The 24,556-nt window shown below is 33.5% G+C and overlaps 9 protein-coding genes and 2 long non-coding RNA genes across 23 annotated transcripts; 6 read left to right on the forward strand and 5 right to left on the reverse strand.

The window, feature by feature from the left end:
- Nucleotides 1–71: 71 nt before the first annotated feature.
- Nucleotides 72–729, reverse strand: LOC128883749 (uncharacterized). The gene is made up of 4 exons (XM_054136434.1): nt 589–729; nt 470–541; nt 351–421; nt 72–305 (listed from the first exon to the last, which is right to left on the reverse strand). Exons 1-4 carry the CDS (start codon nt 680–682, stop codon nt 243–245), a joined length of 300 nt encoding a protein of 99 aa, XP_053992409.1. The 5' UTR covers nt 683–729; the 3' UTR covers nt 72–242.
- Nucleotides 730–1,077: 348 nt separating this feature from the next.
- LOC128883740 (V-type proton ATPase subunit B-like) lies at nt 1,078–6,036 on the forward strand. 7 transcript variants are annotated; one of them, XR_008459088.1, is made up of 11 exons: nt 1,078–1,476; nt 1,596–1,710; nt 1,878–2,188; nt 2,247–2,506; nt 2,615–2,795; nt 2,849–3,082; nt 3,142–3,228; nt 3,277–3,386; nt 3,454–3,577; nt 3,653–3,850; nt 3,946–4,083. XR_008459088.1 is itself a non-coding variant. In XM_054136420.1 (11 exons), exons 2-11 carry the CDS (start codon nt 3,697–3,699, stop codon nt 5,895–5,897), a joined length of 1,431 nt encoding a protein of 476 aa, XP_053992395.1. In that variant the 5' UTR covers nt 3,360–3,386; nt 3,454–3,696; the 3' UTR covers nt 5,898–6,036. The 7 variants fall into 7 exon arrangements, 6 of the variants coding, with proteins under 6 accessions (XP_053992392.1, XP_053992391.1, XP_053992395.1 ...); XM_054136420.1 differs by lacking the exons at nt 1,078–1,476; nt 1,596–1,710; nt 1,878–2,188; ... (2 more) ...; nt 2,849–3,082; nt 3,142–3,228 and adding exons at nt 4,146–4,237; nt 4,316–4,613; nt 4,664–4,732; ... (2 more) ...; nt 5,577–5,641; nt 5,699–6,036 and having other exon boundaries at nt 3,360–3,386; nt 3,454–3,850; nt 3,946–3,966; nt 4,015–4,097; XM_054136421.1 differs by lacking the exons at nt 1,078–1,476; nt 1,596–1,710; nt 1,878–2,188; ... (2 more) ...; nt 2,849–3,082; nt 3,142–3,228 and adding exons at nt 4,146–4,237; nt 4,316–4,613; nt 4,664–4,732; ... (2 more) ...; nt 5,577–5,641; nt 5,699–6,036 and having other exon boundaries at nt 3,360–3,386; nt 3,454–3,850; nt 3,894–4,097.
- LOC128883736 (pre-rRNA 2'-O-ribose RNA methyltransferase FTSJ3-like) lies at nt 5,886–9,266 on the reverse strand. The gene is made up of 10 exons (XM_054136406.1): nt 8,728–9,266; nt 8,211–8,676; nt 8,008–8,157; nt 7,779–7,961; nt 7,460–7,731; nt 6,997–7,414; nt 6,688–6,948; nt 6,344–6,636; nt 6,216–6,292; nt 5,886–6,164 (listed from the first exon to the last, which is right to left on the reverse strand). Exons 1-10 carry the CDS (start codon nt 9,204–9,206, stop codon nt 5,998–6,000), a joined length of 2,766 nt encoding a protein of 921 aa, XP_053992381.1. The 5' UTR covers nt 9,207–9,266; the 3' UTR covers nt 5,886–5,997.
- A 118-nt stretch (nt 9,267–9,384) lies between these two features.
- LOC128883739 (dnaJ homolog subfamily C member 21-like) lies at nt 9,385–11,209 on the forward strand. 2 transcript variants are annotated; one of them, XM_054136414.1, is made up of 2 exons: nt 9,385–10,665; nt 10,746–11,209. In XM_054136414.1, the coding sequence occupies exons 1-2, from the start codon at nt 9,513–9,515 to the stop codon at nt 11,207–11,209; spliced, it is 1,617 nt and encodes a 538-aa protein (XP_053992389.1). In that variant the 5' UTR covers nt 9,385–9,512. The 2 variants fall into 2 exon arrangements, with proteins under 2 accessions (XP_053992389.1, XP_053992390.1); XM_054136415.1 differs by having other exon boundaries at nt 10,755–11,209.
- LOC128883751 (uncharacterized) lies at nt 11,094–13,289 on the reverse strand. The gene is made up of 3 exons (XR_008459091.1): nt 13,152–13,289; nt 11,248–13,091; nt 11,094–11,132 (listed from the first exon to the last, which is right to left on the reverse strand). It is a non-coding gene; the product is annotated as an uncharacterized LOC128883751 (long non-coding RNA).
- Nucleotides 13,290–13,829: 540 nt separating this feature from the next.
- Nucleotides 13,830–17,775, forward strand: LOC128883737 (uncharacterized). Of its 3 annotated transcripts, none has more exons than XR_008459087.1 (8): nt 13,830–14,255; nt 14,312–14,436; nt 14,612–14,849; nt 14,909–15,901; nt 16,018–16,077; nt 16,127–16,986; nt 17,037–17,430; nt 17,529–17,775. XR_008459087.1 is itself a non-coding variant. In XM_054136408.1 (8 exons), the coding sequence occupies exons 1-8, from the start codon at nt 14,201–14,203 to the stop codon at nt 17,340–17,342; spliced, it is 2,589 nt and encodes an 862-aa protein (XP_053992383.1). In that variant the 5' UTR covers nt 13,830–14,200; the 3' UTR covers nt 17,343–17,775. The 3 variants fall into 3 exon arrangements, 2 of the variants coding, with proteins under 2 accessions (XP_053992383.1, XP_053992382.1); XM_054136408.1 differs by having other exon boundaries at nt 14,909–15,775; nt 15,824–15,901; nt 17,037–17,775; XM_054136407.1 differs by having other exon boundaries at nt 17,037–17,775.
- LOC128883752 (uncharacterized) lies at nt 15,780–16,695 on the reverse strand. The gene is made up of 5 exons (XR_008459092.1): nt 16,571–16,695; nt 16,459–16,519; nt 16,214–16,336; nt 16,048–16,146; nt 15,780–15,999 (listed from the first exon to the last, which is right to left on the reverse strand). It is a non-coding gene; the product is annotated as an uncharacterized LOC128883752 (long non-coding RNA).
- Nucleotides 17,776–17,914: 139 nt separating the features above from the next.
- On the reverse strand, nt 17,915–19,174 carry LOC128883745 (uncharacterized). Its single transcript, XM_054136429.1, has 3 exons — nt 19,030–19,174; nt 18,391–18,754; nt 17,915–18,334 (listed from the first exon to the last, which is right to left on the reverse strand). Exons 2-3 carry the CDS (start codon nt 18,729–18,731, stop codon nt 18,055–18,057), a joined length of 621 nt encoding a protein of 206 aa, XP_053992404.1. The 5' UTR covers nt 18,732–18,754; nt 19,030–19,174; the 3' UTR covers nt 17,915–18,054.
- Nucleotides 19,175–19,182: 8 nt separating this feature from the next.
- Nucleotides 19,183–20,031, forward strand: LOC128883748 (uncharacterized). Of its 2 annotated transcripts, XM_054136432.1 has the most exons (4): nt 19,183–19,254; nt 19,315–19,404; nt 19,464–19,662; nt 19,718–20,031. In XM_054136432.1, the coding sequence occupies exons 2-4, from the start codon at nt 19,348–19,350 to the stop codon at nt 19,909–19,911; spliced, it is 450 nt and encodes a 149-aa protein (XP_053992407.1). In that variant the 5' UTR covers nt 19,183–19,254; nt 19,315–19,347; the 3' UTR covers nt 19,912–20,031. The 2 variants fall into 2 exon arrangements, with proteins under 2 accessions (XP_053992407.1, XP_053992408.1); XM_054136433.1 differs by lacking the exon at nt 19,183–19,254 and having other exon boundaries at nt 19,264–19,404.
- Nucleotides 20,032–20,125: 94 nt separating this feature from the next.
- LOC128883743 (uncharacterized) lies at nt 20,126–21,807 on the forward strand. 3 transcript variants are annotated; one of them, XR_008459089.1, is made up of 4 exons: nt 20,126–21,152; nt 21,197–21,254; nt 21,317–21,433; nt 21,502–21,631. XR_008459089.1 is itself a non-coding variant. In XM_054136424.1 (4 exons), exons 1-3 carry the CDS (start codon nt 20,126–20,128, stop codon nt 21,588–21,590), a joined length of 1,335 nt encoding a protein of 444 aa, XP_053992399.1. In that variant the 3' UTR covers nt 21,591–21,607; nt 21,670–21,807. The 3 variants fall into 3 exon arrangements, 2 of the variants coding, with proteins under 2 accessions (XP_053992399.1, XP_053992398.1); XM_054136424.1 differs by adding an exon at nt 21,670–21,807 and having other exon boundaries at nt 20,126–21,254; nt 21,502–21,607; XM_054136423.1 differs by having other exon boundaries at nt 20,126–21,254.
- Nucleotides 21,808–22,774: 967 nt separating this feature from the next.
- Nucleotides 22,775–24,393, forward strand: LOC128883742 (nitric oxide synthase, inducible-like). The gene is made up of 3 exons (XM_054136422.1): nt 22,775–23,539; nt 23,615–23,933; nt 24,008–24,393. Exons 1-3 carry the CDS (start codon nt 22,775–22,777, stop codon nt 24,391–24,393), a joined length of 1,470 nt encoding a protein of 489 aa, XP_053992397.1.
- Nucleotides 24,394–24,556: the final 163 nt, after the last annotated feature.

Consider the following 24,556-nt stretch of genomic DNA (forward strand, 5'->3'; position numbering starts at 1 on the left):
CTTATAATAACAAGTTGTTTAAACAATTGTTCACAAATGAAATATTTTAATGCCGCCGTTACAAAATTTATTTTAAATAAAAAATTATAATAATTTCTTATCGTAATGAATTTTTTAAAAAATTTATATAAGACAAACCAAATTGATTGAAAAAAAAATTTGGCAATAAAGCTTAAACGACTGTTAAAAAGGTTTTGCTAATATAATGCAAACACGCGTCTATAGGATAATGCTAAATAGCTTTATGCAGTAACAAATGGATTTTCAATTTCTTCCGTGCCGTCCTCAGGCCATATCATAGTAACCTGAACAATGTTTGAAAATTCACAAAATATACCAATTTTTCATACCGCTGTTCCTCGTGCAACAACAAGACCTAAAAAACGAGTTTTTTCTTTTGGAGCCTCCTGTTTTGAATAATCTGATCCTCAGTGACAATTTGCTTTTTCAAAAAAAGTACACTTATTACCGCACAAAATCTCAAGAGTATCATCTAATACAAGATCTAAAACAGCATCATGTCCACGTAGGACACCAATCACTAAAATGTTTAATGATACTGGTAAAGGTGTATTGATTTCAACGTACACTCTCGTCCTCCTATTAATCGAACTCGTACGCGTGCATTCAGATATTTGTTTGCTTCACTTATGATAGATTTAGCGCGTAACTCTGTTGTCATGATGGGTTGCAGTTTATGTAGGATTGTTATTTAACAATGAATTATTCTGACTAGCATGCATCTTTTTAATTATAGTTTCTCCTAACTGCTTCAAATTTTTTTTTTTCAAAAACATTTTCTTTTTAGTGAAACTTGTCATGGTTTCTTTTAATTTGAAAGCATTTGAATAAGTTGCAAAAGTAACATTTAATAATTTTTTGTTCTTGTTTTACGTGACAATAAAACCTTTAAAACAATTTCCGTTCATTACTCTGATTTTTTTTTAATTTCTACAGTTTTAATGTGTAATGTTTTTTTTTTTTTAATTCAAAAAAGTATACAAAAAATTATTTTTTAAAAAATAAAAAATTGTGCTAAAAAATTATCCGTCTGTGAAACAGAATCGTATTCCACCTTATCACCAGAAGTCATTTTTATTAAGTAGCTCTTACCATTTTAAAATTATTTTTTTGACGTGTTGATATATATTTTATCTTAATAAAAAAGATATTGCGCAATTAACAAATTAATATTTTAGTTCAAAAAAAATCCTTCTTTGCGGAAACATGGTGTCCACTAACATAAATAAAAAAACAACGGATATGGCAGGAATAGCGTACAAAGCTGCCACACGTGATTATTACGTCAAGCCGTTAATAGACTACAGAACTATTAAATCGGTTGAAGGTCCTTTGGTAATTTTGGACAAAATAAAATTTCCCATGTACAATGAAATTGTTTCTATTTCAATGGAAAATGGAACCACGCGGCAAGGTCAAGTTTTGGAAGTTTATGGAGATCGAGCAGTAGTGCAGGTAAAGGAGAGACGTGTTAATTACATCAATTTTTTGAGCACAACTAGATCACAACACTAATTATATATTCCTTCTTTTTTAAAATTTAATGTTTCTTTTATATTATATCACAATTGAAGGTTTTTGAAGGGACAAGTGGTATTGATAACAAATCTTGCCATGCGACCTTTACAGGAGATATAATGAAAATGCCTATCTCAGAAGATATGCTGGGAAGAACATTTAACGGCTCAGGTATGCATTGTTAGCTATACAAAAAGAAGTTTTTTTCTTTGTACAAACTTTCAAAATACTTTCCAATGGTCCGAAAATGACGTAAAATTATTATAATGATTCACTATCATTCTTTTATAATCAATCTAACACTTTTCTATTACTTTTTTGTATAACATTGTTTATAGGACAACCCATCGATAAAGGACCTCAAATTCTTGCAGAAGAATATTTGGACATCAATGGCTCATCAATTAATCCAGCTTTTAGAACGTATCCGAAAGAAATGATTCAAACGGGGATATCAGTCATTGACACAATGAGTTCTATAGTCCGTGGGCAAAAAATTCCTTTGTTTTCATCAGCTGGTTTGCCTCATAATGAAATAGGAGCCCAAATTACGCGACAAGCTGGGCTTGTGGCTGGAAAAGATATTTTGGATCACTCGGATGAAAATTTCTCGATTGTGTTTGGTGCTATGGGAGTCAATATGGAAACGGTATTTTAAAAAAAAATTATTTTTAATAGATTGATTCGTTCATATCAATCGCGTGTAGGCTCGTTTTTTTCGTCAAGATTTCCAAGAAAACGGCTCCATGGAACGCGTTGTTCTTTTCATGAATTTAGCCAATGATCCGACAGTTGAAAGAATTATCACGCCTCGTATGGCTCTGACAACGGCAGAGTTTCTTGCTTACGAACGCGATCTTCATGTTTTCGTAATTCTGACGGATATGTCATCTTATGCTGACGCTCTTCGAGAGGTGTCTGCGGCTCGTGAAGAGGTTCCGGGACGACGTGGATATCCTGGCTATATGTAAGCACTTGCCTCGAGAATCGTTATTATGTTAGTAGTTTCGGACCAAAATGTATTTTGTAGTTTTTTTCTATAATTTACATTTATACTAAATTTTTTTTTCCACAGGTATACTGATTTAGCAACAATTTATGAACGTGCTGGACGAGTTGAAGGACGAAATGGATCGATTACACAATTTCCCATTTTAACTATGCCAAATGATGATATTACTCACCCGATACCTGATCTTACAGGATATATTACAGAGGGACAAATTTTCGTTGACCGTGGTTTGCATAATCGACAGGTACTAATTTTTTGCAAATCTCTTCAAACGACAAATTCGGTTTGGTTATATAGATTTATCCTCCCATTAATGTTCTACCGTCTTTAAGTCGGTTAATGAAATCAGGAATTGGCAAACATTTTACTCGTGAAGATCATCCTATGGTGTCGGATCAACTGTATGCAAATTACGCTATAGGAATGGACACACAAGCCATGAAGGCTGTTGTTGGTGAAGATGCTTTGACGCCTGACGATCAGCTTTATTTAGAGTTCACTCGAAAATTTGAAAGTCGTTTGTTATCACAGGTAAGGAAAAACTCACATTTTTAATGCTTGAATGTGTGCAACTTTTTAATTATTTTTAGGGTTTATACGAGTCGCGCAGTATATTCCAGTCTCTTGACATTGCCTGGGAGTTACTCCGAACCTTTCCTGAAAATATGCTGAAGAAGGTAGAAAACAATTATAAAAAACGATGTTTTTAAAATGTTGAATAACAGATAAAGAAAGACATATTGCAAAAATATTATCCACGTGATGTATATCTCAAACAACAAGAGGAGAACTATGGAGAATCCTAATCCTTACCATATTAGTAACCTGTGTAGAAGTACAATAAAGTGTAATTGTTATGAAATTTATAACCTTATTATTTTTGTTTGTATTGATTGTAACAGGCGTGAACTATTAAAGGAAGCTTTTTCACACACACACACACATATATATATATATATAATTTTTAAAGTTAACATTGCATTATTCAGAATGACTCAAAACTTAATTTTTTTGTTGTGTAATAAAGTATGTTCCATCATCGTATTTAAAAAATGGTCTGAAACATCATGAACTATTTGACCAACGTTACTGCAACTACAGGTGCAATGTTGACGAAGGTCTAGGGAAAATACAATTGTTGCATTATGAGCATATGCACCTTATTTCGTCAATTTGTGACTTCAAAACAACTCCTAAAATGTAGTATTAAAACGTTGAAATTTCAAGCGCCAAAATGGTTCACCGGAAGAACAATGATTCGTACTATATCTACAAATACATCACTGAAAAGAAAAGCAGGTATGTACTTATACACTTACATATTTGGCAACACCGGTTACAGCGAATGGACCAAGCCTTTTTTTATTTCGTTAAATTAAATTGAATTGTGCCAGAGGTCACAATGTTACCGAATGGTATACGCGTTGCAAGTTACTGGCATCCAAATGAAATGGCTACTGTAGGCGTATTTATCGATAGCGGGAGTGCAAGTGAAACAGTTGAAACAAACGGCTCCGCTCACTTCTTAGAGCATTTGCTGTTTAAGGTAATTTGTAGTGTTCTTCCGAATTTTTGTCACTGGTAATATTGGTAGGGAACACAAAAACGTACTCGTATGAGTCTTGAAAAAGAAGTGGAGAATATAGGAGGACAACTTAATGCTTACACATCACGTGAACACACAGTGTACGAAGGACTAAAAGATTTCTCTCTATATATAATAGTCTATGAAATGAACGTTTTTGACCTTGTTGTATACATTAGATATTATTCAAAAGTTTTTAAACGAGACGTCAACCAAGCAATTGATATTCTATCAGATATACTACTCTATTCGAAACTTGAAACTGATGCTATAGAGGAAGAAAAATATGTTATTTTAAGAGAAATGGAGGAAGTGGAAAAGAACGTTGAAGAAGTTATATTTGATCAGTTACACACATCAGTCTTCCGTGGAAATCCTTTATCATTCACCATATTAGGCCCTCCTCAGAATATTTCAAACATGAACCGAGAGATTCTTTCAAGTCGGTTGGCAACACAATATACACCAAAGCGTATGGTAAATATTGTGATGAATTCTGTCAGTCGGCTTATTACCATTATCCTTAGGTATTTGTTGGTGTTGGAGACATAAACCATTCAGATTTTGTGAATACTGTTAATTCCCATATGGGTTCGGTACACATTTTTAACGAATGCCAATTATGCATAACTAAACTGTTTCGTTTATGCAGCTAAGAAATATAAGCGGTATGAGTAATGAGCCAGTTGTGCCTAAGCCTACCTTTTTTCCAATCGATACAATAGAAAAGTAATACGTACACTCGTCTAGTTTTTTCATATTAGTGGTTAAACAGACTAGATGATAAGGACACTGGTCATATTGCAGTTGCATACGAAGCGGCTGGTTGGAAAAATCCCCAACATTTTACGTTTCTTTTAATACAATCTTTACTAAGTTATTACGATAGCGCTAATGATGCTTTTCTTCCAGGATCATTATCGATTCACCCTTCTGTTACAATAATGTCTAAAAAGCTTACTCCGCATTCATTTGTTGCATTCAACGGTTTCACAACTATTTACAAAAATACAGGTTTATTTGGCTTTTACATGAAGGCTTCTGCAGACAATCTAATGACTTATGTAAATGAGCTTGGTTGTTACATCAACGGTTTGCCATATTCACTTACTGAAGAGTATCTTGACATAGCTAAGCGTCAATTACGGGTAGGCTTAATCCACATGCCTTTTGCAAAGTATCTGGTTTATAATACTTTGTTTTATAAAAAAAAAATATTATCATCTTATATAAAAAAATCGTTCATTTTTCTCTTTTTAATAAACTCTATTGATCTTATCTATCAACTACTAATTAGTCGCTTTGATATCATGCAAGCAGAGCCTTTTTTATTGAATCAAGATGTGACGAAAGTTTAACATCACATTTTAGCATGCTTATTCTTTCTTAGCACTTCTTAATAAATAGTAACCGCGTTGTTGTAACTTAAGTTTTCTTTAGCGTCAGATTTTGGAATCGTTGGAATCTACTACGTCTATTTGTGAAGATATTGGCCGTCATCTTTTGTAGGTTTCATATGGAATACGTAAATTACTGACACTAAAGCTTGTTTATTTGCTTAGAGTCTACAATAAACATTTTTCAGCTTTGGAATTCTTACAAATTATTGAAAATATAACTAAAGAACAAGTTATACATATTTTGCTTAATCATGTGAATAGAAACCCAGTAGCATTTGCAGCACAAATGCCTTATGAAATGAAACAGCCATCAGCAAACGACTTGCGTCTTGCAAAATGTGGTTATCTTAGCCATACATAGTTCGTGCAACTTGTCGTAGAAAAATTATTTTGCTTGTGTTTTATTAAAAAATTTCTAACTTTATTCATTTGGTTTTTAAAAAAAGTTTTTAATAAGGAAATTAGCGTTTTGAACGCTTTCTTTTTAGTTTTTGAGCTCGTTTATCCTTCTTTAAACGCTTGTCGACCATTCGGACCTTTCCACCCTTTTCTCCTGGGCGGTTACGTCCAACGGTTGTACTACCACCTTTCTTGCGTGAAGCTACGTATGTTTTTCCCTTTGCAGTATCTATATGAAATTGATACAAATTTATGGTTAACATGTATTATAAAAATTTACCTCGCGTTGCGTTTCTCATTATTTTCTGTATTGTTGCTGCCTTGGAAGATTCTGTATATTCAGCAGAAGACGCCACACTAAAAAAAAAAAATATTTAAACAAAAAAAAAATGTTTTTTGATTACGTACACTTCAGCTTTATTTTTCGCACTTTGAATGCGCTTTCGCATTTTTTGTTTTTTACGACCTTGAGCGTCCAAAACTTTTCGAATCGGTCTCTTGCTTAATTCAGCTAATTTTTGTCTATATTCTTTCATTACTTCCTTTGTAACTGGAAGTTCAGGCCGCATTCGGTGTTCTTCATCTTCCAAAAACCACTCAGGAACACATTCATCATCATCAAAGCTGTAACGATTATAAGCGCCATCAATAAGATCAAACCGAGTTCGTTTTTTTGATAAAAGACTTCCAAGAGCTTGTATCTAAATTGATCAACATGTATACTTTGTATTATGAAAGATACAAAACGACACCTGTGAAACTTCCTTTTGAGACTTCGGTACAAACGTACAGGTGGAGGCTTCATTCGCTTCTTCTTCCTCGTCATAACCTTCATTGTTTTGCACTGTAGTTTCTCTTGGTACAGTCGTAAAGCTAAAATTGTCCTTGTCTTTTAAAGCCGTCGTATCGAGTACATTGTTCAGTTCTATATCTAAAACTCCTTTTTTTTTCAATGTTTTCCGCTGAGATTCTAATTGTGAATTTTTCTTTTCTAACTCACGCTTTCTTTTTTCCTGTATAAATGAAAAAGTAAAAAAAAATTTGTTTACTTGTGAACATACTTTGCGTTGCTTCTTCTCAGTTAACGGTAAGCTAACTAATTTATCTTCATCGACTTCACGTATATCGTTTTCCTCGTTCATATTGAAATCCTCATCCACGCCATTATTTGTATTAAAATTTTCAACCTCATCATACACAGTTGCCAAACTTATACCAGCTTCTTTAAATAGAGCTTGATTAAACCACCGATCTGTTTTTTGCTGAATCTTCGTGCCTTCTCCCGCTAATTTGTTGTTACCTTTGTCAAAATCTATGTCATTCTGGATATCTTCGATACCTTGTCCAATTACACCTGTTTTTTTTGCTAGTGTATCATTATTTGATAACATATCTGCATCTTCGTTTTCCTCATCGTCGTCAGACGTGTCCACTTGGGTTTCTAAGTTTTGTCCTTTATTCGCAACTTCTGCTAATTCTCTAAGAAAAGAAAGTTAATTTTTTTCAAAATACTCTCCTAGTTACTTGTTCCATGCGGCGTAGGCCAACTCTCGTCTTGTCTCCTTCTTCTTTTTCAACTGCCTTTTGGCTTCTTTTTCCCTTAGTCTATCTTTTTTTTGAGATTCCCATATATCTAAATTTTGGGCCATTTCTTCAAGGCGCTGTTGCTCTGTAAGATAGTCAATGTCTGTATTTCCGTCAGTTTGAGAAAAAATAGACTCGTTGTGTTCTGACGAGTCATCTGAAACCTCATCCAATTTTTGAACCTTGTCGTAATACTTCCCTGCTTGTAGCACCTATGTATTCAACATCATATAACCGTATACTAATGAAAAATTGTAACCTGATCTTCTTCTTCTAAAACATTGCTGTCTTTTAAACAAAACAAATCCGGATCTATTTCAACAGGATTAAAAGCTCCTAGCGACATTTTGCTTTTTAAATTAAGTTTTTCTTCCAGTTGCCGACGTTTTCTCGCTTCTTTAATGGCTAGTTTGGCTTGTTCAGCCTTCATTGTTTGTAATTTCTAATGAAAAATACAAATAAAGTTAGAGTACCTTTTATTAAATTACCTCATCTAAACGCGATTCTGAAAATTCGTCCAAATCACTCAAATTTTGTTCATTGACTTGAACTAAATTTTCTTTTTCTAAATCTCTATTCTCCTTTAGTAATTTATGACGCCATTTTAATAACAAGGTCACTTCACGCTTACCCAAAACCTATAAAAATATTTTAATAAATGTTTCTTTTTCAATTAAAAGGTAACGAGTACCTTTAAATCATCACAACATAGAATGACTTCTTGAGTAGTCAAAGGATGGTTTAAAAGTTTTTGTTCTTCTTCGCTTTCCTTGGTGAAAACGAATTTGTGATGCGTCATAATGAATTCAGCCGGAGATTTTTCCGTATTTAAAAAATCTGTAACTGTTGCTTCTTTATAATCGTCTCCTTTTTCGTATCCTTGGCGATGTCTTTCATTTGCTGATTTCATAAGTTCAGTCAAACTACGTTTGTTCTTCTTTTGTAGGGCAGATGTCGCCCCCGTATTTTGACTTTCCGAATTAAGAAATACGTGACGCGGATCAAAAAATTTGGTATCCAATTTTTCAGGCTGACGATATCCGGCACAAATTACAAAAATTTCAGCTGAAATATTTCTTGAGGAAGAGGGCTTGGTAGCAGTAACACGTGAAAAGAGTTGTTGGAAAACCCATAAAAGTGATAAATAGTCTTGGGACCTATGAGATTTTGCATTGAATTATGTTGACTAAAATTAGAGCAAATGTTACCTGAAAACCTTTGTTATAAAAGTACCTCCTGAGCGTAAAAATGTTGCAGCAATACGTAGAGCGCTAAGTACTAGCTCATTTTGAGAATATGCGTCATACGACCAAGATGTTCCAACATTCGGAGCACCATCATGCAAAACAACGTCTGCTCGTTCTCCTTTTAAATGCGATTTTATCGAAGATAAACAACGTTGCGATGTAATATCACTTTGGATAGTAATAACTCCATGAATTGGTTTTATTGGTACTAAATCAATTCCTATAATTTGACTGGATACGGGCATGTTTTTTTGCGCAACTTGTAACCATCCTCCTGGAGCAGCGCACAAGTCAAGTAAAATTCGACAATTAGAAAAAATATCATTGTATTGCGCAAGTTGTATTAATTTGAAAGCGGACCTCGCTCGGTAACCTTGCTCTTTGGCTAAATGATAGTACTTGTCTAAACGGTTTTTTCCGGTCTTGACCTTCTTCCCCATTGTCAATTAGTAGGACAATACCTTCAAAAATCCTGATAATCTAATCACTCTGAACATGCATACACACGTAGTAGATATCCTTTCTTAAAATTTTAAAATCCCTAAATTGGGATAGAAACTTGTACTTTTGGTTTTTTGTTTCAAAATTTTTTAACTGTATATCACAAGTTAAGTCCCATATATTTAAAAAAACTTTATGAACTGTACGTGCGTCGCTTTAACGTTTCTGTAGTCACTTTTTTACAGTGGAGCTTTATCTCATCCTGCATGAAAAGTCAATTTTTTTAGAGTCATTACGCAGAAGAAATGAAGTGCTATTATCAGGTTCTAGGTGTTGAAAAAAATGCAACTTCTGATCAAATTAAAAAAGCTTTTAAAGAAATGGCTCTTAAATGGCACCCAGATAAGAATCCGAACAATACAAAGGAAGTTCAAAATATGTTCATAAGCATTCAAGAAGCTTATGAGACGCTTTCAGATCCAGAAGAACGTGCTTGGTATGACAGCCATCGTTCGCAAATTTTACAAGAACCACTAACTACTCAGGGAACCAGTGTAGATCCATTGTTTCAACGCGTCAATCTTTATAACTGTTTCCGAAAAACTTATTTTGACGGTTATGCTGATAAAGTGGATGGCAAACCCAACAAGAATAATTTTTTCTCGATGTACACTAATGTTTTCAAAATCATTGTAGAAATTGAACTAAAGGATTCCGAAAATCCTAAAACCAATGATTACAACGCTTTTTTAAATGCACCATCTTTTGGTGATTCATTTTCTAAACTATCTTCGATGCAAACTTTTTATACTTTTTGGAGTCAATTTTCAAGTCAACGTTCCTTCCAATATGCAAACAAATGGGATTGTCCTAATGCTTGTAATCGAGCGATGAGACGTCAATGGGAAGCAGAAAATAAAACATTACGTTTGAACGCGAAAAAAGAACTTAATATAACGGTACGTGCATTATGTTCCTGGTTGAAAAAAAAAGATCCACGTCTTGTTCAAGCATGGATTGAAAATGCGGAAAAAACACGAGAAAACAGACGGTCTGGTTTGGTTCAAAAACGTACTGAAAACGTAAGTCAAGAAGACAATCGCTTATTACAAAGAAAGCTTGAATTGGAAAGATGGGAACGCTTAAAAGTAGAAAAAGCTGAAGCATTGAAGAATCGTTCACAAACCTTTTTAGATGAGTGTGAAATGAGTTCAGAAAGTTTTCAATCGGATTCACAAAGTGACGTTACTGGAACAATGAAACCTAAAAAAAACGTTATCATTTACTACGTATGTGAACCGTGTCATCGTCATTTTCGTAGTAAGGCACAGTATTCTTGTCATGAAAAATCCAAAAAACATAAAAAAACTATTCAATCGCTGTATGAGGAAATAAACCACCATTATGATAATACGAGTGTGCCATGTGCAGAGGTTAATAAAGACATTATTATTAGTGGTACGTTCGCATTTATCTTTTCAGTGGTTTTTAGTGAAAAGATACTCATACAAACATTATACACAAACTTCTTCTGCTAGATGCGTCAGAGGGTGAAATAAATAATTCGAAAACTAACGACTTGCACACAAATAAACAAGATGACGTGAGCCTCACTTTTGACGTTTTAAGCGAAAGCGTCACCTCTTTAAATGACGACGATTCGTTCACAGATCAACTTTTGAATTTACGATTATCTCGAAAAAAGGGTATATCTGACTCGTACTCAGGTAGTGAAGAGGGGAATGTCTTTTGTGCCCCTGAGTCACCCAAACACACCAGGGTGGTAGACAATGCTCTACCTAGAAAACATTCAAAAAAGAAAGTAGTAAACCGTAGTTCCAATGCCTCAACTCTCACTGAACATGTTTGTGGTACTTGTCAAGCCAAATTCCTATCCAAAAATAAATTATTTTGTCATCTTCGCTCTGAAAATCACGTTCAAGTGTTGCCAACCAAATTTTTAAATGAAAAGCGAGTGAAATCGAAAAAAAAAAAGATTTAAAAGGTTTTTAAAGTTAAATACATGTCAATTCAGCTTACGTAGATTTCCTCTGAGTGTCTATTCAAACGACGCTTTGTGATATAACAGTCACCATGAATGGTTCTTTTATGGTATTTCTTGTATTGTCAATTTTTAATTTAAGCTTATTGTTCTTTGCGACAGATATTTTTGTTTTAAAAAGAATTTCTATAATTGAAAAAAAAAAAGTTTTTGAGCTTTAAGATAAGATATTTTTGTTTTACATTGAGTAGATGCGACGTGACGTGCGCTTTCAAATTGTTTTATATATAAAAGCAAAATGTATGCACTTACTTGGAAAACAAGCTAATATTGGTTCCTTTTAAAAATTTTTGAACAGCTGCAAAGTGCAAAGAAAAAAAAACCACGAAAAATAAATGCATCGTTTATTTAAAGTAAATTTGAGTTTTCGATGAGTTTGAAAATTCGTCTGTTGTGATGAGAAGCGCACTTCAACTCTGAAAAATGCTAAGCGCTATGTTGTTTTTTAAAGAAATGCTTTTCGTTAGCGAAGCGACATTACAAAATGTAAAACATGGTAACTTTTTACTTTTTGAAAAAAAAAGGAATAAGGGTAATTCACCCGCTATTAATCAAAAATAAATTTTTCATTCGTTACTTTACCCGGCTCAATAAAACAACAATCCATCATATACATGAGAAAAACGCCTTATATTTTATTGGTAAATGGAAAATATACTCACGTATACGACAATATAATGAATCAACATCCCTATAAGAGCCTTATACGTTTAAAAAGTTCAAATATCTAAAATAATACTTGCAAAAAATTGTCAGAGGAAAAAGTTGACTCTCGGCTTTACCGTCGAGACAAATTTTAAACAACTTGATTGTTTTTCAGTAGCAAAATTAAATTTTTTTTCTTGACCCGAAATACGCAGGAGGGGTTAAAGAGCTGGGAATCCATATTCAAAAAGAAGCAAGAGAAGGTGTTTCCTTCAGTAAGCGCAGGTTCCAATTTTTTTGTGTTAAGTCTCTAAAGTGTCATTTTTAGCTTTGTAAAGACCTCCTGGTGTAAGACGCTCTATGCTATTCATTGTGTTAGCATCTCCTAAAATCAAGCAGTCGTAGTAAGAGGTACTCTACAAGTGTTTCTTTCTAGACTCCAAAAAAAAAAAAGTTATTCGTAATAGAAACTATTCCAATTCCAGGTTTCCTTGTAATGCGTCAAGTATGGAGGAATCTTACAAGAACGATATATGGTGGTCTGTGGGGTGTTACGACCACACATTTTACCAACTCGCCATGGGAACCATGCGTTCAACCATGTAGACATCTATAAAATAATTGTTGTGAAGACTTTCTTAACAAGTTGGGAAAAAGTCGAAACAAAATCATTATCCAGTGAATCACATTGAGGTCACCGTTTAATTATACCGGAGACGCTGGTTACCCGTTTATCTTATTCAACTGAATTACTGTGTATAAAAATCTTGTCCTCTCCACCATTCGTTCTGGTAAATAGTTAAAATGTTGTGGTTAATATTTTTCAAAACGCGTGCTCTTCATTGAGAAATTAAATGCCGTCTTCCTAGAAATAAAAGCCTTGTTCGTTATATATGGGTTTGGATTTATTGTCTATTCTTTTCAAAGGTAGCTGGATGTTGATGCTACGGGTCTCTAAGAAAAATCGAAACAGTGTTATATAGTATGGCAATAATGTGGGTCACTTGAAATTTTTAATGACATTCTAAGCCTTTCATATTGTGAATGCATGCCATCGATATAGATCGCCTTATCAAGTAATCCTGAAGTTTATTGCTTTGGAGGGAATTTGCTTGAGAAATTATGAAACGGCGCGACTCTTCATTGAGTAAGCAAAAAACCGTTTGTAGAATGGATACTGAAAAAATGATCACTTAATTAATTGAAATACCTTTCAGAAAGCATAAAATTCCCTTACCAAGAAATTCCAGACGTCATGTTGCTGCCATGCGAATGATCTTTTTATTTAAAAACGCTGCATCTGACGGGTTTGAATAGCAATTTTTCAATTTACAAGCTTTTTTATGTCGATTTGCCCTTGCCACAGGCTTTGAGCAAGGGCAGCAGTGAAACGTATTAGGAAGAGATAACAAGTTTCTCGTACCAAATACATAACAGTAGTGGACTTGACATAGTGTTGAATTTGGTAAAGATCCATTCTTTTCAATGTAGAATAAAGAGAAAAGTGAGGATAGATAGTGGCGTATCTTAAACGTTGGTAAAAGTTATTTTGGCTGGTAACTTTAGCATGAAAGGCTTAACAGAATTCAGACTCTATTATTAGCTTTAGATTAATTAATTTTAGTAGTTAACGAGTCTCAAATGTTAAAGTGTCATAAAGACAGTTGCTTTCTACTTTTCGCTTGAAAAAATTATTTATTGAAAACCTAGAATTGGTAACATGAAAAGCCTCCATTCGCTAAAATTGTTTTCAATTGAAAAAAAATTTTCTTTTTTTGAATAAAGCATTTTCTTAATTTTTTTTTCAGGAGACGTGAAGAAACTTGCCGAAAAATATATGTTGGGATTTAAAATACAAAACTTGGTGCTTTTGACGAAGAACTAAAAGTGACACTCGAGGTTAACTGTGCTGCATTGTAGGAAGATTTTGGTTTCCAGCTAGAAGAAAAAATTCTTTCCTTTTTTTTTTTGTAATTGTGTACTTTTGTGGTTTTTTTCAACGCACCAAGAAGTGTGTTCGCCAAGTTGCGATGAAAGCGTGAAAAAGAAATACTTTAACCTGATATGCTTTTTTTTTTAAAAGCTGACAAATGAAAGAATTCGAATTGTAAAGTGTCAAGTCGTACAAAAAAAAATTTCGAATATGACCATATAACAAAAAATCGTAATTAATCAACATTTTTATCCTTCTACTTGTTTTTTTACCACAACGAAACGTGAGAAAAATTTTTAAAAAAATTGTCGATACCTTATCGACGGTAGAACTGAAGTAAAAAAAAAAAAAACATGATGACAGAGACAAGCGAAGAAAAGACCCAGGTTGAAGATAGCGTAATATCAAGTAAGCTATCGAATTCAACGTTACCAAATGACTGTTTGCTACGCTCATCACTCTAGGTGAAAATAAAGAGTGCGAGACAATTGAAAAAGAGAATTGTACTAACAATGAGAATAAGGAAGAAGAAGAAATAAACAAGGACTTATACTCTTTTAAGGACAAGATTTTAAATGTTGAAAAACAGGTGCAATTTTGAAGAAAAAAATGTTAGATTTGGTTAATGATTGTACTTAGAGCACCCAAGCTTGTTTAAATGCATACTAGTGTTATTTTCTAAAGTACTCTTTATGAGTAGATCTTTTAAATAAGAAACAATATTGCCCCTTGAGTTGTCAGTAATATATGATGTATTTTGTTAGGAAGAGCCAAGCGACGTGAAAGAAACAGTAAATAATTTGACTATAACGAAGGATATTGCAAACGAGAAGGAAAAAAATACTTCTAGTCAAAATATTAAAAATGACACATGTTTGGAAACTAAAATAACAAACACAAACCGTGTTTCACGCTTAAAAGTTTCTGGCATTCTTGAAATAGTTCATTTAGATGAAAATGAATTAATGGAAAATGTCTTTGAAGCAACAGTCCTTCCAGCAGGTAACCATTCATTCAAATTACAAAGGAATGACTGACGCATACGTGAAATTGTTTTCTAGATATGAAACTTATAAAAAACGCAGGGCGCAAACGTTTAGACACCTATGTTGGCACTCGGGCGTCAAGTCTTCTACCTTTACAGATGAGTGGAACGGAACTCTCATTGATAAAAACAAGCAAAACAATGAGTTCCCTGACGCGTATGCAGCCAAGTAACCCAAGAACTTCAGTGAAAACAAGTGAATTTGGTAAGGAGACTTATAAAACATATTCGAAAAAAAAGCCACATGTGTCTTCATTTAAAATGACAACTTTTGAAAAAATCGAATTCGACAATGCCAGAAAACTGTTGAACGACAAGTTAAAAAAGCAGACGAATTTATCAAAGGGAATAACAATCAGTAGTGATACTACGAAACCTCCTAGTGTACCAAATGTTAAAGGGAATGCAGTCCCTGTTAAGAAAAAGAGTGGGATTCCAGATACATTGAAAACAAAAGAAACCTTATTTAATAAAAAAAATGGACAAGAAAAAATACAATCAATGAAAACTGCGAACTTTAATCGTCAAGTTTCACTAGAGTTTCATAGATGGCCGTCGGGAGAAGCTCGAAAAAATTTTTTTACAGAAGGTATTTTCAAACAACAAACTACAATGGAAACAGTTTCATCCAAAAAATCAAATCCATCGCTAGCGAAATCTGAAATGAATACTTTATTACATAGTGGATCATCGTCTCTTCGTGTGCAAAGTCACAAATCTTTTAAAAAAATTCTTCATAAAAACCCATTTTATCTTCAATCTTTACTTAAGACAAAAAAAGTTGTTCAAAACAAGGATTCACCGCAGCCTCTATTAAGTCACAAATCTTTGCTTGCTTCTAGTATAGAGAATAGAAGAATGCAACAGATTCCTCCATTTGAGGGTATTCATAGAAATGCTTCTTCTCATAAAAAAAAAAAGCTTGTTACAGATAGAAGGTATTCATTGGGTCGATACACTTCATCACACCGCCATCTTTTAATATCTGAAAAACACTCGGAAAGTTCAAGTAAGACTGTCTTTCATCCTATGCATAAATGACTGTGTCGCGTATCCGTTTTTTGAATTCCAATGTAACATTCAAACATGATTCATTGCATCTTCTTTCTATAACCCGACATGTAGACAAAACCCAGCTAAGCGACACTCATTTACTTTTAAAGGATTCTTATTTAAAAAAGAACGGTAACAAGAAAAATAACCTAAAAAATTATTTGATTTAGTGCTTTATTAGCAAATGGAGGAGTCGAGTTGCTTATAAAAAAAAAACACGCTATTCAAATGCCTAAGCTTAATGTAAAAAAATTAGAATTTTCATCACCTGCCTCTGCACCATCAAGCTTGACTCGAAAACATTTCGGTCTATCAAATGCGTCTCCATCACAATCAATGCCAAGAGAAGATAAACATCGATACCGACTTGGATTAAAAAAGAAAAAAAGTTCTAAACAAAAAAACGTCGTGACGAGCATTGGTCCATCAGGAAAATTGTCTATGACTTCGAAAGCAAATGTTTTAATGAAAACCGAAATGGGTGCAAATTTGATAAATCGCAGGTTACCTAACGTGCACCTTTCACCGGGTGAAAAAAGTCTACAGTCATTAAACCAAGCTTTCTTGAACCTTTCTACAAAGACACGCGGTAATGAAAAGACTTTCTCTTTACCAGAAACAGTACATTCCAAGGCGCTGGGCTCTTTTATTCAAAGGGAACACCCGTGCTTAACAATTTTGCACCAAGAAGGGGATGTCTTAAACAGCTATGTTCATGTAGCTCATAAGGATTCATTAGGCGACGAAAATGATAGTGTGCTAGGAAGTAAAGTCAATCAATTCCAAGCAAAAGACTCATCACTGTCGGAAAAAAATGTTTGTACGAATTGTTCTTCAACAATTCCACAAAAGAGTCATTCTAAACAAGTCAGTTTCCACACCAATCAAGATGACCTAACAGAGGAGAGTCCAAGTATACGTTCAAAAAGAAAAAGACATCCACACGCATGCCGTTACTCTGATACGATGCATCAGCAAAGTCCTTCAGCACTTCAACACACAAACACTTTCCTTCCACCCCTCACATCACCCGAATTCAAAGTACACATTACTCTTCTTATATTATAAACATAATAGTTTATCTTTTTCAGATAAATATACAACCTCATCAACCTAGAGATGCAGCTTCACCTTCCACTCACGTTTCCCACAAAGATACGCCCAGTTTCACAATGCCTCAATTCCTGTACAAAAACCAACTCAACTGGTCTCGCGCACCACATGTCGAAAAAGCTGAAGCACACACATTGGATTTAAATAGTTTTAAAGAAAAGAAAAAGGACAGACCTATTGATTTAAATTTGAGCGATTTCACCGAATCCCGAGCATCAGGAACACCGATTTCAAGTGTGAATGTATGCCAGCGATGTTGTTTTCATCCGTTCAAGCCTTGTTAATCCTTTTTTTACCAAAGGAAAATGATGAAATTAAAAATTCAGTTTCCTATAGATTTAAAACAATACATGTCAGTAATACTTATTTCTTGTAAGTTGAGGTGGAACCAATAGAAAAAGAAGAGAACTCATGTAACACATTTATTTATATAAAGCGTCATCATTTTTTTTTCTATTATATCACTGTAGAAGAAAAAAAAGAACAACATGACATATCTTCACTTTTGCTTTCGTCGTCCATATTTCAAATGTCAAAATTTCGTACAAAATCCACCAAAAACATTTTCAATGAAAAAGAAATTTTGAACTTTATCGTGTTACTATTAAAACTTCTTGACTCTAGTAATAAACAAGAATACAACATTCAATGAATGTAATTTCGGCATACTATTTTGGAATGTCGCTCGTTGGTAGAAAATTATACAAAGAACCACAGAGAAAGAAAAACTACTCTTTATTAAAATGTACCCCTTTCGAGATGTATTCTATAACAAAAATCATTTATGATTTTCTCGATATTTTCTGACGCTTCTGAAAGTATATTTTCGTTTTCAAATGAATAAAACACAATCGTTTTAAATTATTATTTGACTTTGTCAGCCATTGACCAGTTGCTAAAAATTTTAATAAACAGTTACAAAATTTTGTAAAGAGGAACGTAACGAAAATGTTATAGTGTATTTTAATTTAAACCATTAAATAAAATTTTTGTTTACTACTTTTTTTTTTCTTCCTCTTTTTTTGGTGGACGACGTAGGTTTTTTAGTGTTTGATACACTGACGCTTCCTTTTCACTCGGGGTTATTGCACGCATTTGAATTTCTGCTGAGAAAGGCTTTGGTAATGGCATCAAATCCTCAATTCGAACACCCTTGGATACTATGGCATCTTTAACATTTTCAAGTAAAGTGTCATTCGGAATTCCAGCAACACCTTTACGAGCACTTCCATTTTTTTTAGGGAAAACAACTAATCGATTTAAGTAATCCTTGAGTCTACAAAAAAAAATTTTTATAAAAAAAAATATAAAGTATTCAAAATATGCTCTTACCTGTCGGCATTACACTTTAAACTTTCTTCACATCTATTCTTTCGTCTATGATCCACTGCTATACCGATTGTATGTGCAACTTTTGGAGAGATGCCAACTTGTTTTAATTCATCAAAAGTGAAACCTCGACCGTAACGAATTTTCAAATTATACCGTTGTGTTGGAGGATGTACTGCTGGTCTCAGTTTTCCAATAGGTCGAGTGCCATTCTTTGCAACTTTGTCTTGTCGGGCTAATCTTCTACGATTTTTACGAGCTGGTTGATTAAACCATGTTTTGACATGGCGCTGCCACCACTTGTGAAAATGGACATTTGGCAAAACGTTGTTTCCTCTCACCATAGCGTTTTTTTTACTTCTCTACTCTAAAAACACGAAAGAACACTCGATTAAACATTCCTTTCAACCCATCGAAAGTAAAATAATAAAATACATGTACGTTTCTAAAGAAAAATATTAACACGTTGACACAATTTAAACATGCTTCCCTATACTACTACTACTACTACTACTACCACTACTACTCTAAGGACAAGAGCGCATCAAAAATAGTAAAAATTGCTTTTATTCAAAAAATTAGAAAACTGTACATTTTATTGCTACGTCAGAAACTGAATAAAGATATGAACGAATTTCTTACCGTGATGAGCTTATGTATGTGGTGGAGGGTGCAACCTATGCTTCCTTCACCTGCAACTTCAAAATAATGGCCCAAACGAGCTGTAAAAATAGTCCCTTCACAAGTCCCAAGAATTGTTCAAATTCTGTCCCTTTATTAAAAAAAAAGTTTACAGTCTGCCCCGAAATCTTGTTTAAGGAACGGTTCGTATATTTTTTCCTAGCTTACTACAATCTGATTCCAGCGGTATGTTGCTAAACTGATCGCTTTCCTTCGATAACTGTGTGAAAAAAAAAATTTTTGTAGTTCAAATTCTATAAGGATTAGACGATCATACAAATGTCCACTACAACGGCGCCAGCCAACAAGTTTAAAGTTCAAACTTTTGGTCGTAAGGTACCACACATTTTTTCTATCAACTGTATATAATACATTTTATCTGTTTGCGTCGTTAGAAAACTTCGGTCGCTGTAGCATTATGTACACCAGGCGTCGGTATGATTCGCGTTAACGGAGTTCCTTTAGAATTAGTTCAACCAGAAACCTTCCGTTTTAAAGTTTTTGAACCATTGATGATTCTTGGAAAAGACAAATTCAGTAAAATCAATATGCGAATCCGAGCTCGTGGGGGTGGTATGACAGCACAAATTTATGGTAATGTTATTTTTTTCAATTAAAGAAGTTAATATAATCCTGTTTTCATGTAAAGCTATTCGCCAAGCTATTGCGAAAGGAGTTGTTGCTTATTACCAAAAGACTTCAGACGAAACTACTAGAAGAGAAATTCGCGATTCACTTGTAGCTTACGACCGCTCTTTAGTTGTAGCGGATCCGCGTAGATGTGAGCCTAAAAAATTCGGAGGTCGTGGAGCTCGCGCACGCTTCCAAAAATCTTATCGTTAATTTTTGTTATTGTTGTAATATAAAAGTCATTGTACTGTAATGTTTATATTTATACGAAGAAATTTTATCAAAAAATTTAGTCTTTTAAATTTAAAAAAGAAAAAGTATTACTAATGTTAATTAACGATGTATTAATAAAAAGAGAAATAATGTGTGTAGGATATGATTCTGTTTTAAATCCTGTTAAAAGGTGTTTTCTTCGAAACATAATCAGATGCGTCGCTCGACAAGATGTATGCCATCTCTGTCAAGCCCTTACACTGGTATTTTTCAAACATGTATTGACGTTTCTGATGCTTATACAAGACAATTGAATTTAAGTCCTCTGATTTTGCATCTTCCATTGGATGAACAACTGAATGATGCAGATCTTTATGGTCTGACTGTACGTTTAAGTAGAAATAAATCATTTATTAAAACTAAAAAAAATTTGAATCCTCCATTTTATCCTTGTAACGTCGACCCGTATCTTCAAAGAGTTGACTTATGTGATGGCGATGCAAAAGTTGATTCTCTTGTTCAAAGTTTAACTAATAGTTTAAATGGTGATACGAGACCAGGGATACTAGTAATGTTTACGCAACCTCCATTGAAAAAGGAAGAAATCACTGAGTATAACAACCTTACTCCAATGAAGACTGAACTATTTAACCAGTCAAAAATACGTGACCAGACCATCGTTCAAGATTTCTCAGATTATCGTCCTTTAACAGGAGTTTTGATCAAAATTGGTTCTATTACTCCCAACATGCATAATCAAGAAGCTGGACATTTACATGATGAAAAGTCACATATCACCAATGGGATTACTCCTACTGTGTCTGATCGTTTAGAACGCTCAATAGTAGGAGCTTTTTGCCGGCAATCAGTTCCAGATGACGTAGCTGAAGAAATTTTACGAGTGACATTTGTTCGGTCTATTGTGGAAGCATTATGCTATGAGGACACACTACTTTTTTACCAGAATAATAGAAAAAAAACTAGTAATAGTACCAAGTCATGTGTTCTTGCTTCCTATGGCTGCACACAATGGTACTATAATACATCACTACCTATTATATCGCAAACAGATATTCCTGACAAGGATAAACGATTTGTGTCGATCAACACTGGGGATTTAGTATTATGCCCTTTTGTTTTACTTCCAACACTCTTACGAAGGTTGCGTTTCTCTATGCATTGGGATAGAGAAGAAGGTTCTAACGATTTTATTCACGAAGATACTAACGCTGAGTGTTCATGTATGAAAAAAGTTCGAAACAATCTCCAATTACAAAAATCACAGCTAACCGGCAACGGAAACAAATCAAATACTACTTCAGCCCTTTCAGAAAGCATTCAAAGTAAAAAATATTTTTTCATATCATGATTTATATTTTTTATAGATGAATAACGTTGTATACAGATGAATTTTATCAATTTTTTACATTGAATTCCAAAAGGTTTAAAGGATTACTAGAAAACAATATGTGTTCCCTTATTGAGTCAACACCATCTGAGGCAACGTTGAAATTTTGCATTGGTACGACACTCCATTTAAAAAAAAAACTTGTTAATAACCTTTGATCAATAAAATTGTTCTGAACTTAGATAATACAAGGAATGTAAAAAATCATATAGATCAAGTTTCAGTGTCTGAAAATCGTGAAACAAAACGTAAGCGGACACACCAAACGTGAATCTAACTAGTTACAAAGTAAGAAATCATTTCTATTCCAAGTTTATTTTTTTTAATAGCTTTGCTTTTTAAATTAATAGTTTAAGGGTTTAAATTATTTCCTTACTTGTTTATAAAAAAAATTCTTATTCTATTGTTCAATTTTTTTTTTATTCGTGTGAGCTATTACAAAATACTACTAAAAATTTTATATTTTATAGAATAGTTTTTACTTTTTCACAAAAAAAATTATTGCGTTTATTTATTAGCGTTTTAAAAACAGTGCTTTTAACCTGTGTTAAAAAGGAACGAAGAATGAGAATATCATATGCTATTTAAAAAAAAAGTTTTTTTTTTTTTTTTTTTCATGCATCTTTTTTAACACTTTATTCAATTTATAATTTTAATAAATTAAGGAAATGGGTTAAAAGTAGATGGTTCCTGAATTTGGAGTTATGTTACCCATTCTGGAAAAGGGTATTTCTTTATTTAAAACCAACGGAACCATGTGATTGTGACGGCAACAATGTTTCTAAAAAAGAAAATAGTAAAACGGCTGTCACGTTTAAGGAAGTTGATGAAGTTATTGTTACGTTTGGTTCCCAAACTGGCACAGCACAGCATTTCGCAAAACATATTGTAAATACTCTTTCAATCGCTACTACAGTGAACTATTTTTTGAAAGATTTAAGTGACATTGATTTCAACTCTTTTTGTTCTAATGCTTCCAAGAGTTTATGGATTTTTTGTGTTGCTACACATGGGGATGGTGAACCGACAGACAATGCGCATGATTTTTTTAAGCATTTATGCAAAGCGAATAAACACAAAGTGAATCTATCGCATATTCTTTACACAGTTTTGGGGTTCGGGAATCGTGAATATGAGAAATTTAATGCAGCTGCAATCACACTTAACAAGAAGCTAGAGCGATTAGGCGCTACACTTTTTTGCGATGTTGGAGTGGCAGATGATTATAGTGACACTGAACTTGACGTTTATAGATGGGTAGATAATGTTTTAGTTCCTTCTGTCGCTTTGCATTTCAAATCACGATTCCCAGTTGCTTCGGCAGATTTAAATATTAACACTTCCGAAAAGGAAGTCATAACAAAACAACAAACAACAAATAACATTAGTTGTCCTGTTTCACCTAATCATATCGTGTCTTATGGCTCATTTATCTCTCATAAGAATTTTCTTAGCATGCCTGAGAAATTGCTTGATTTTGAACCAGAAAATATGATTGCAAAATTTTACTCATCATGCTACGGTTTTCGTATTGAAACATCTAAGGAATTGCTTCAGGATTCTTCAAAAGCTAATACTTCATCTGTTAAGCACATAACGTTCAATTTAACCAAAATGTATGACAAATTTAAGATTTTTGAATGTTCTGACGACATGATTGAAAATTTGGTACCCGAATCATATTGCCCGTGGACTTATAGTGCAGCACAAACGGTGGAAGTCGTGACAGGAAATGATTCGATTGAAGTCGATTGGTGGTTTCAACGTGTTTTTAAAGACTCTGGTTTAACTATGAATGATCATTTATACTTCAAACCAATGTCTTTCGTCTACAAACTTTCGTTTCCACCAAATACAACCATTGGTAATATTCTCAAGTATTTTTGTGATTTCTCTAGTATTGCTTCACGGGATTTTTTAAAAAATATGCTTCATTTTGTGCAAGATGATTGTGAAAAACAAGTATTGAAACAACTTTTGAATGATGATGATTATGTATCTTTTATATTTCAACCCATGTTAAATTTACGCGAAGTCTTAACTTTATTTGGAACCTCAGCACGTTTTACTACAACGCATGATCTTAACGATATACTAAAATTTCTTAGTATTATACCACGTAAACGACCCAGACCCTACTCAATATCATCAGCTTATGCACTTGATCAACCCAGTTTATCATTAACAGTAGCGCAATTCGTATCAAAGACTACCGATAAGGTAAAGGTTTTTTTTTTCCTGCTAAACGTTCAATACTTTTAAAGTAGCGTTTCTGTTTGATTGATTTTTTTTTAGAGAATAAAAAAGCTTCCTAGTCTACTAGAACTTCAAAATGAAATTGAAAAAAAATCCGGTTTTGTTTGTCGTACCAAAACAACACCTCAATCGTTGAATGTTTCTCAACACAGTGAAACGCGGTATTTCTACGGAGATGTATCTTCTAAATTATGTTCCACTAATATATTAAACAATGAACATGTGTTAATGTCTCTTATTTTAACGAATCCTTTAAAGAAAATGAGTTTAAAATTTCCTATACTTTTGATTGCGTGCGGAACGGGTATAGCACCATGCCGTAGTATTTGGAGAGAAATTCATTCTTTATACAAAACTGGTAAATTCATTAGTAATTGCCATTTTATCGTACTATTTTCTTCATTCATTCCTTTGTTTTTAATAATTGTGTAGATTCAAGCCATTTTGGAGAACACAGCAAGGTTGTTTTACTTTATGGATGTACTCATCCTGATGTCGATCTATTATACAAGGAAGAAATTCAAGACTACTGGCAAACCTCTGACGCGTGTGCTTCAAATAGAAATAAACATCTTTTTTCTCATGCTTTCTTCGCCTTTTCAAGATATGATAAAAAATGTTATGTACAGGATTTAATTATAGGCGACGCGGCTTGTGTGATCAAAAGCATGTCAACATTTAAACAGTTTTTTATTTACGTATGCGGATCCAATGCAATGGGAAAAGGGGTTAACGAATCTCTTACGCATGTTTTATCGAAAAAAAACATACGACGTATGAAAAAAAAAAAACAGTATATTGAAGATTTATGGGGTTAGAGAATGGGTTGGTCTTTTCTTTATCTTTCAAAAACAAGCAAAAAACTAGTACTGTTTTATTCACTGGATTGTCACCTTTTAACTAAGCTTTATTTTTTTCCGCTTAACTTACTTTCTATACTTCAAAAAAGCTTTTAAAAATACCTTTTTACATGCTTTAATC

This window comes from Hylaeus volcanicus, unplaced genomic scaffold, assembly GCF_026283585.1.
Source record: "Hylaeus volcanicus isolate JK05 unplaced genomic scaffold, UHH_iyHylVolc1.0_haploid 12237, whole genome shotgun sequence".
Taxonomy (NCBI): domain Eukaryota; kingdom Metazoa; phylum Arthropoda; class Insecta; order Hymenoptera; family Colletidae; genus Hylaeus; species Hylaeus volcanicus.

Excerpts from the sequence above, each read along its gene's own strand:
- LOC128883737 (XM_054136407.1), top strand. The coding sequence starts at position 14,201 with ATGATGACAGAGACAAGCGAAGAAAAGACCCAGGTTGAAGATAGCGTA. Across the intron at positions 14,256-14,311 it reads TGAAGATAGCGTAATATCAA|GTGAAAATAAAGAGTGCGAG; the intron begins GTAAGCTATCGA and ends TCATCACTCTAG. Across the intron at positions 16,078-16,126 it reads TTCTTATTTAAAAAAGAACG|CAAATGGAGGAGTCGAGTTG; the intron begins GTAACAAGAAAA and ends GTGCTTTATTAG.
- LOC128883748 (XM_054136432.1), top strand. The coding sequence starts at position 19,348 with ATGTCCACTACAACGGCGCCAGCCAACAAGTTTAAAGTTCAAACTTTT. Across the intron at positions 19,405-19,463 it reads TTCAAACTTTTGGTCGTAAG|AAAACTTCGGTCGCTGTAGC; the intron begins GTACCACACATT and ends TTGCGTCGTTAG. Across the intron at positions 19,663-19,717 it reads TATGACAGCACAAATTTATG|CTATTCGCCAAGCTATTGCG; the intron begins GTAATGTTATTT and ends TTTCATGTAAAG.
- LOC128883742 (XM_054136422.1), top strand. The coding sequence starts at position 22,775 with ATGCCTGAGAAATTGCTTGATTTTGAACCAGAAAATATGATTGCAAAA. Across the intron at positions 23,540-23,614 it reads TATCAAAGACTACCGATAAG|AGAATAAAAAAGCTTCCTAG; the intron begins GTAAAGGTTTTT and ends ATTTTTTTTTAG. Across the intron at positions 23,934-24,007 it reads TCATTCTTTATACAAAACTG|ATTCAAGCCATTTTGGAGAA; the intron begins GTAAATTCATTA and ends ATAATTGTGTAG.
- LOC128883736 (XM_054136406.1), bottom strand. The coding sequence starts at position 9,206 with ATGGGGAAGAAGGTCAAGACCGGAAAAAACCGTTTAGACAAGTACTAT. Across the intron at positions 8,158-8,210 it reads TATGTTGTGATGATTTAAAG|GTTTTGGGTAAGCGTGAAGT; the intron begins GTACTCGTTACC and ends ATATTTTTATAG. Across the intron at positions 7,732-7,778 it reads TTTTAGAAGAAGAAGATCAG|GTGCTACAAGCAGGGAAGTA; the intron begins GTTACAATTTTT and ends TTGAATACATAG.
- LOC128883745 (XM_054136429.1), bottom strand. The coding sequence starts at position 18,731 with ATGGTGAGAGGAAACAACGTTTTGCCAAATGTCCATTTTCACAAGTGG. Across the intron at positions 18,335-18,390 it reads TTAAAGTGTAATGCCGACAG|ACTCAAGGATTACTTAAATC; the intron begins GTAAGAGCATAT and ends TTTTTTTTGTAG.
- LOC128883740 (XM_054136417.1), top strand. The coding sequence starts at position 1,228 with ATGGTGTCCACTAACATAAATAAAAAAACAACGGATATGGCAGGAATA. Across the intron at positions 1,477-1,595 it reads GAGATCGAGCAGTAGTGCAG|GTTTTTGAAGGGACAAGTGG; the intron begins GTAAAGGAGAGA and ends TCACAATTGAAG. Across the intron at positions 1,711-1,877 it reads AAGAACATTTAACGGCTCAG|GACAACCCATCGATAAAGGA; the intron begins GTATGCATTGTT and ends CATTGTTTATAG.
- LOC128883743 (XM_054136424.1), top strand. The coding sequence starts at position 20,126 with ATGCGTCGCTCGACAAGATGTATGCCATCTCTGTCAAGCCCTTACACT. Across the intron at positions 21,255-21,316 it reads CCTTTCAGAAAGCATTCAAA|ATGAATTTTATCAATTTTTT; the intron begins GTAAAAAATATT and ends CGTTGTATACAG. Across the intron at positions 21,434-21,501 it reads AACGTTGAAATTTTGCATTG|ATAATACAAGGAATGTAAAA; the intron begins GTACGACACTCC and ends TTCTGAACTTAG.
- LOC128883749 (XM_054136434.1), bottom strand. The coding sequence starts at position 682 with ATGACAACAGAGTTACGCGCTAAATCTATCATAAGTGAAGCAAACAAA. Across the intron at positions 542-588 it reads ATTAATAGGAGGACGAGAGT|TGATTGGTGTCCTACGTGGA; the intron begins GTACGTTGAAAT and ends TAAACATTTTAG. Across the intron at positions 306-350 it reads TTGTTGCACGAGGAACAGCG|GTTACTATGATATGGCCTGA; the intron begins GTATGAAAAATT and ends AACATTGTTCAG.
- LOC128883739 (XM_054136414.1), top strand. The coding sequence starts at position 9,513 with ATGAAGTGCTATTATCAGGTTCTAGGTGTTGAAAAAAATGCAACTTCT. Across the intron at positions 10,666-10,745 it reads TAAAGACATTATTATTAGTG|ATGCGTCAGAGGGTGAAATA; the intron begins GTACGTTCGCAT and ends TTCTTCTGCTAG.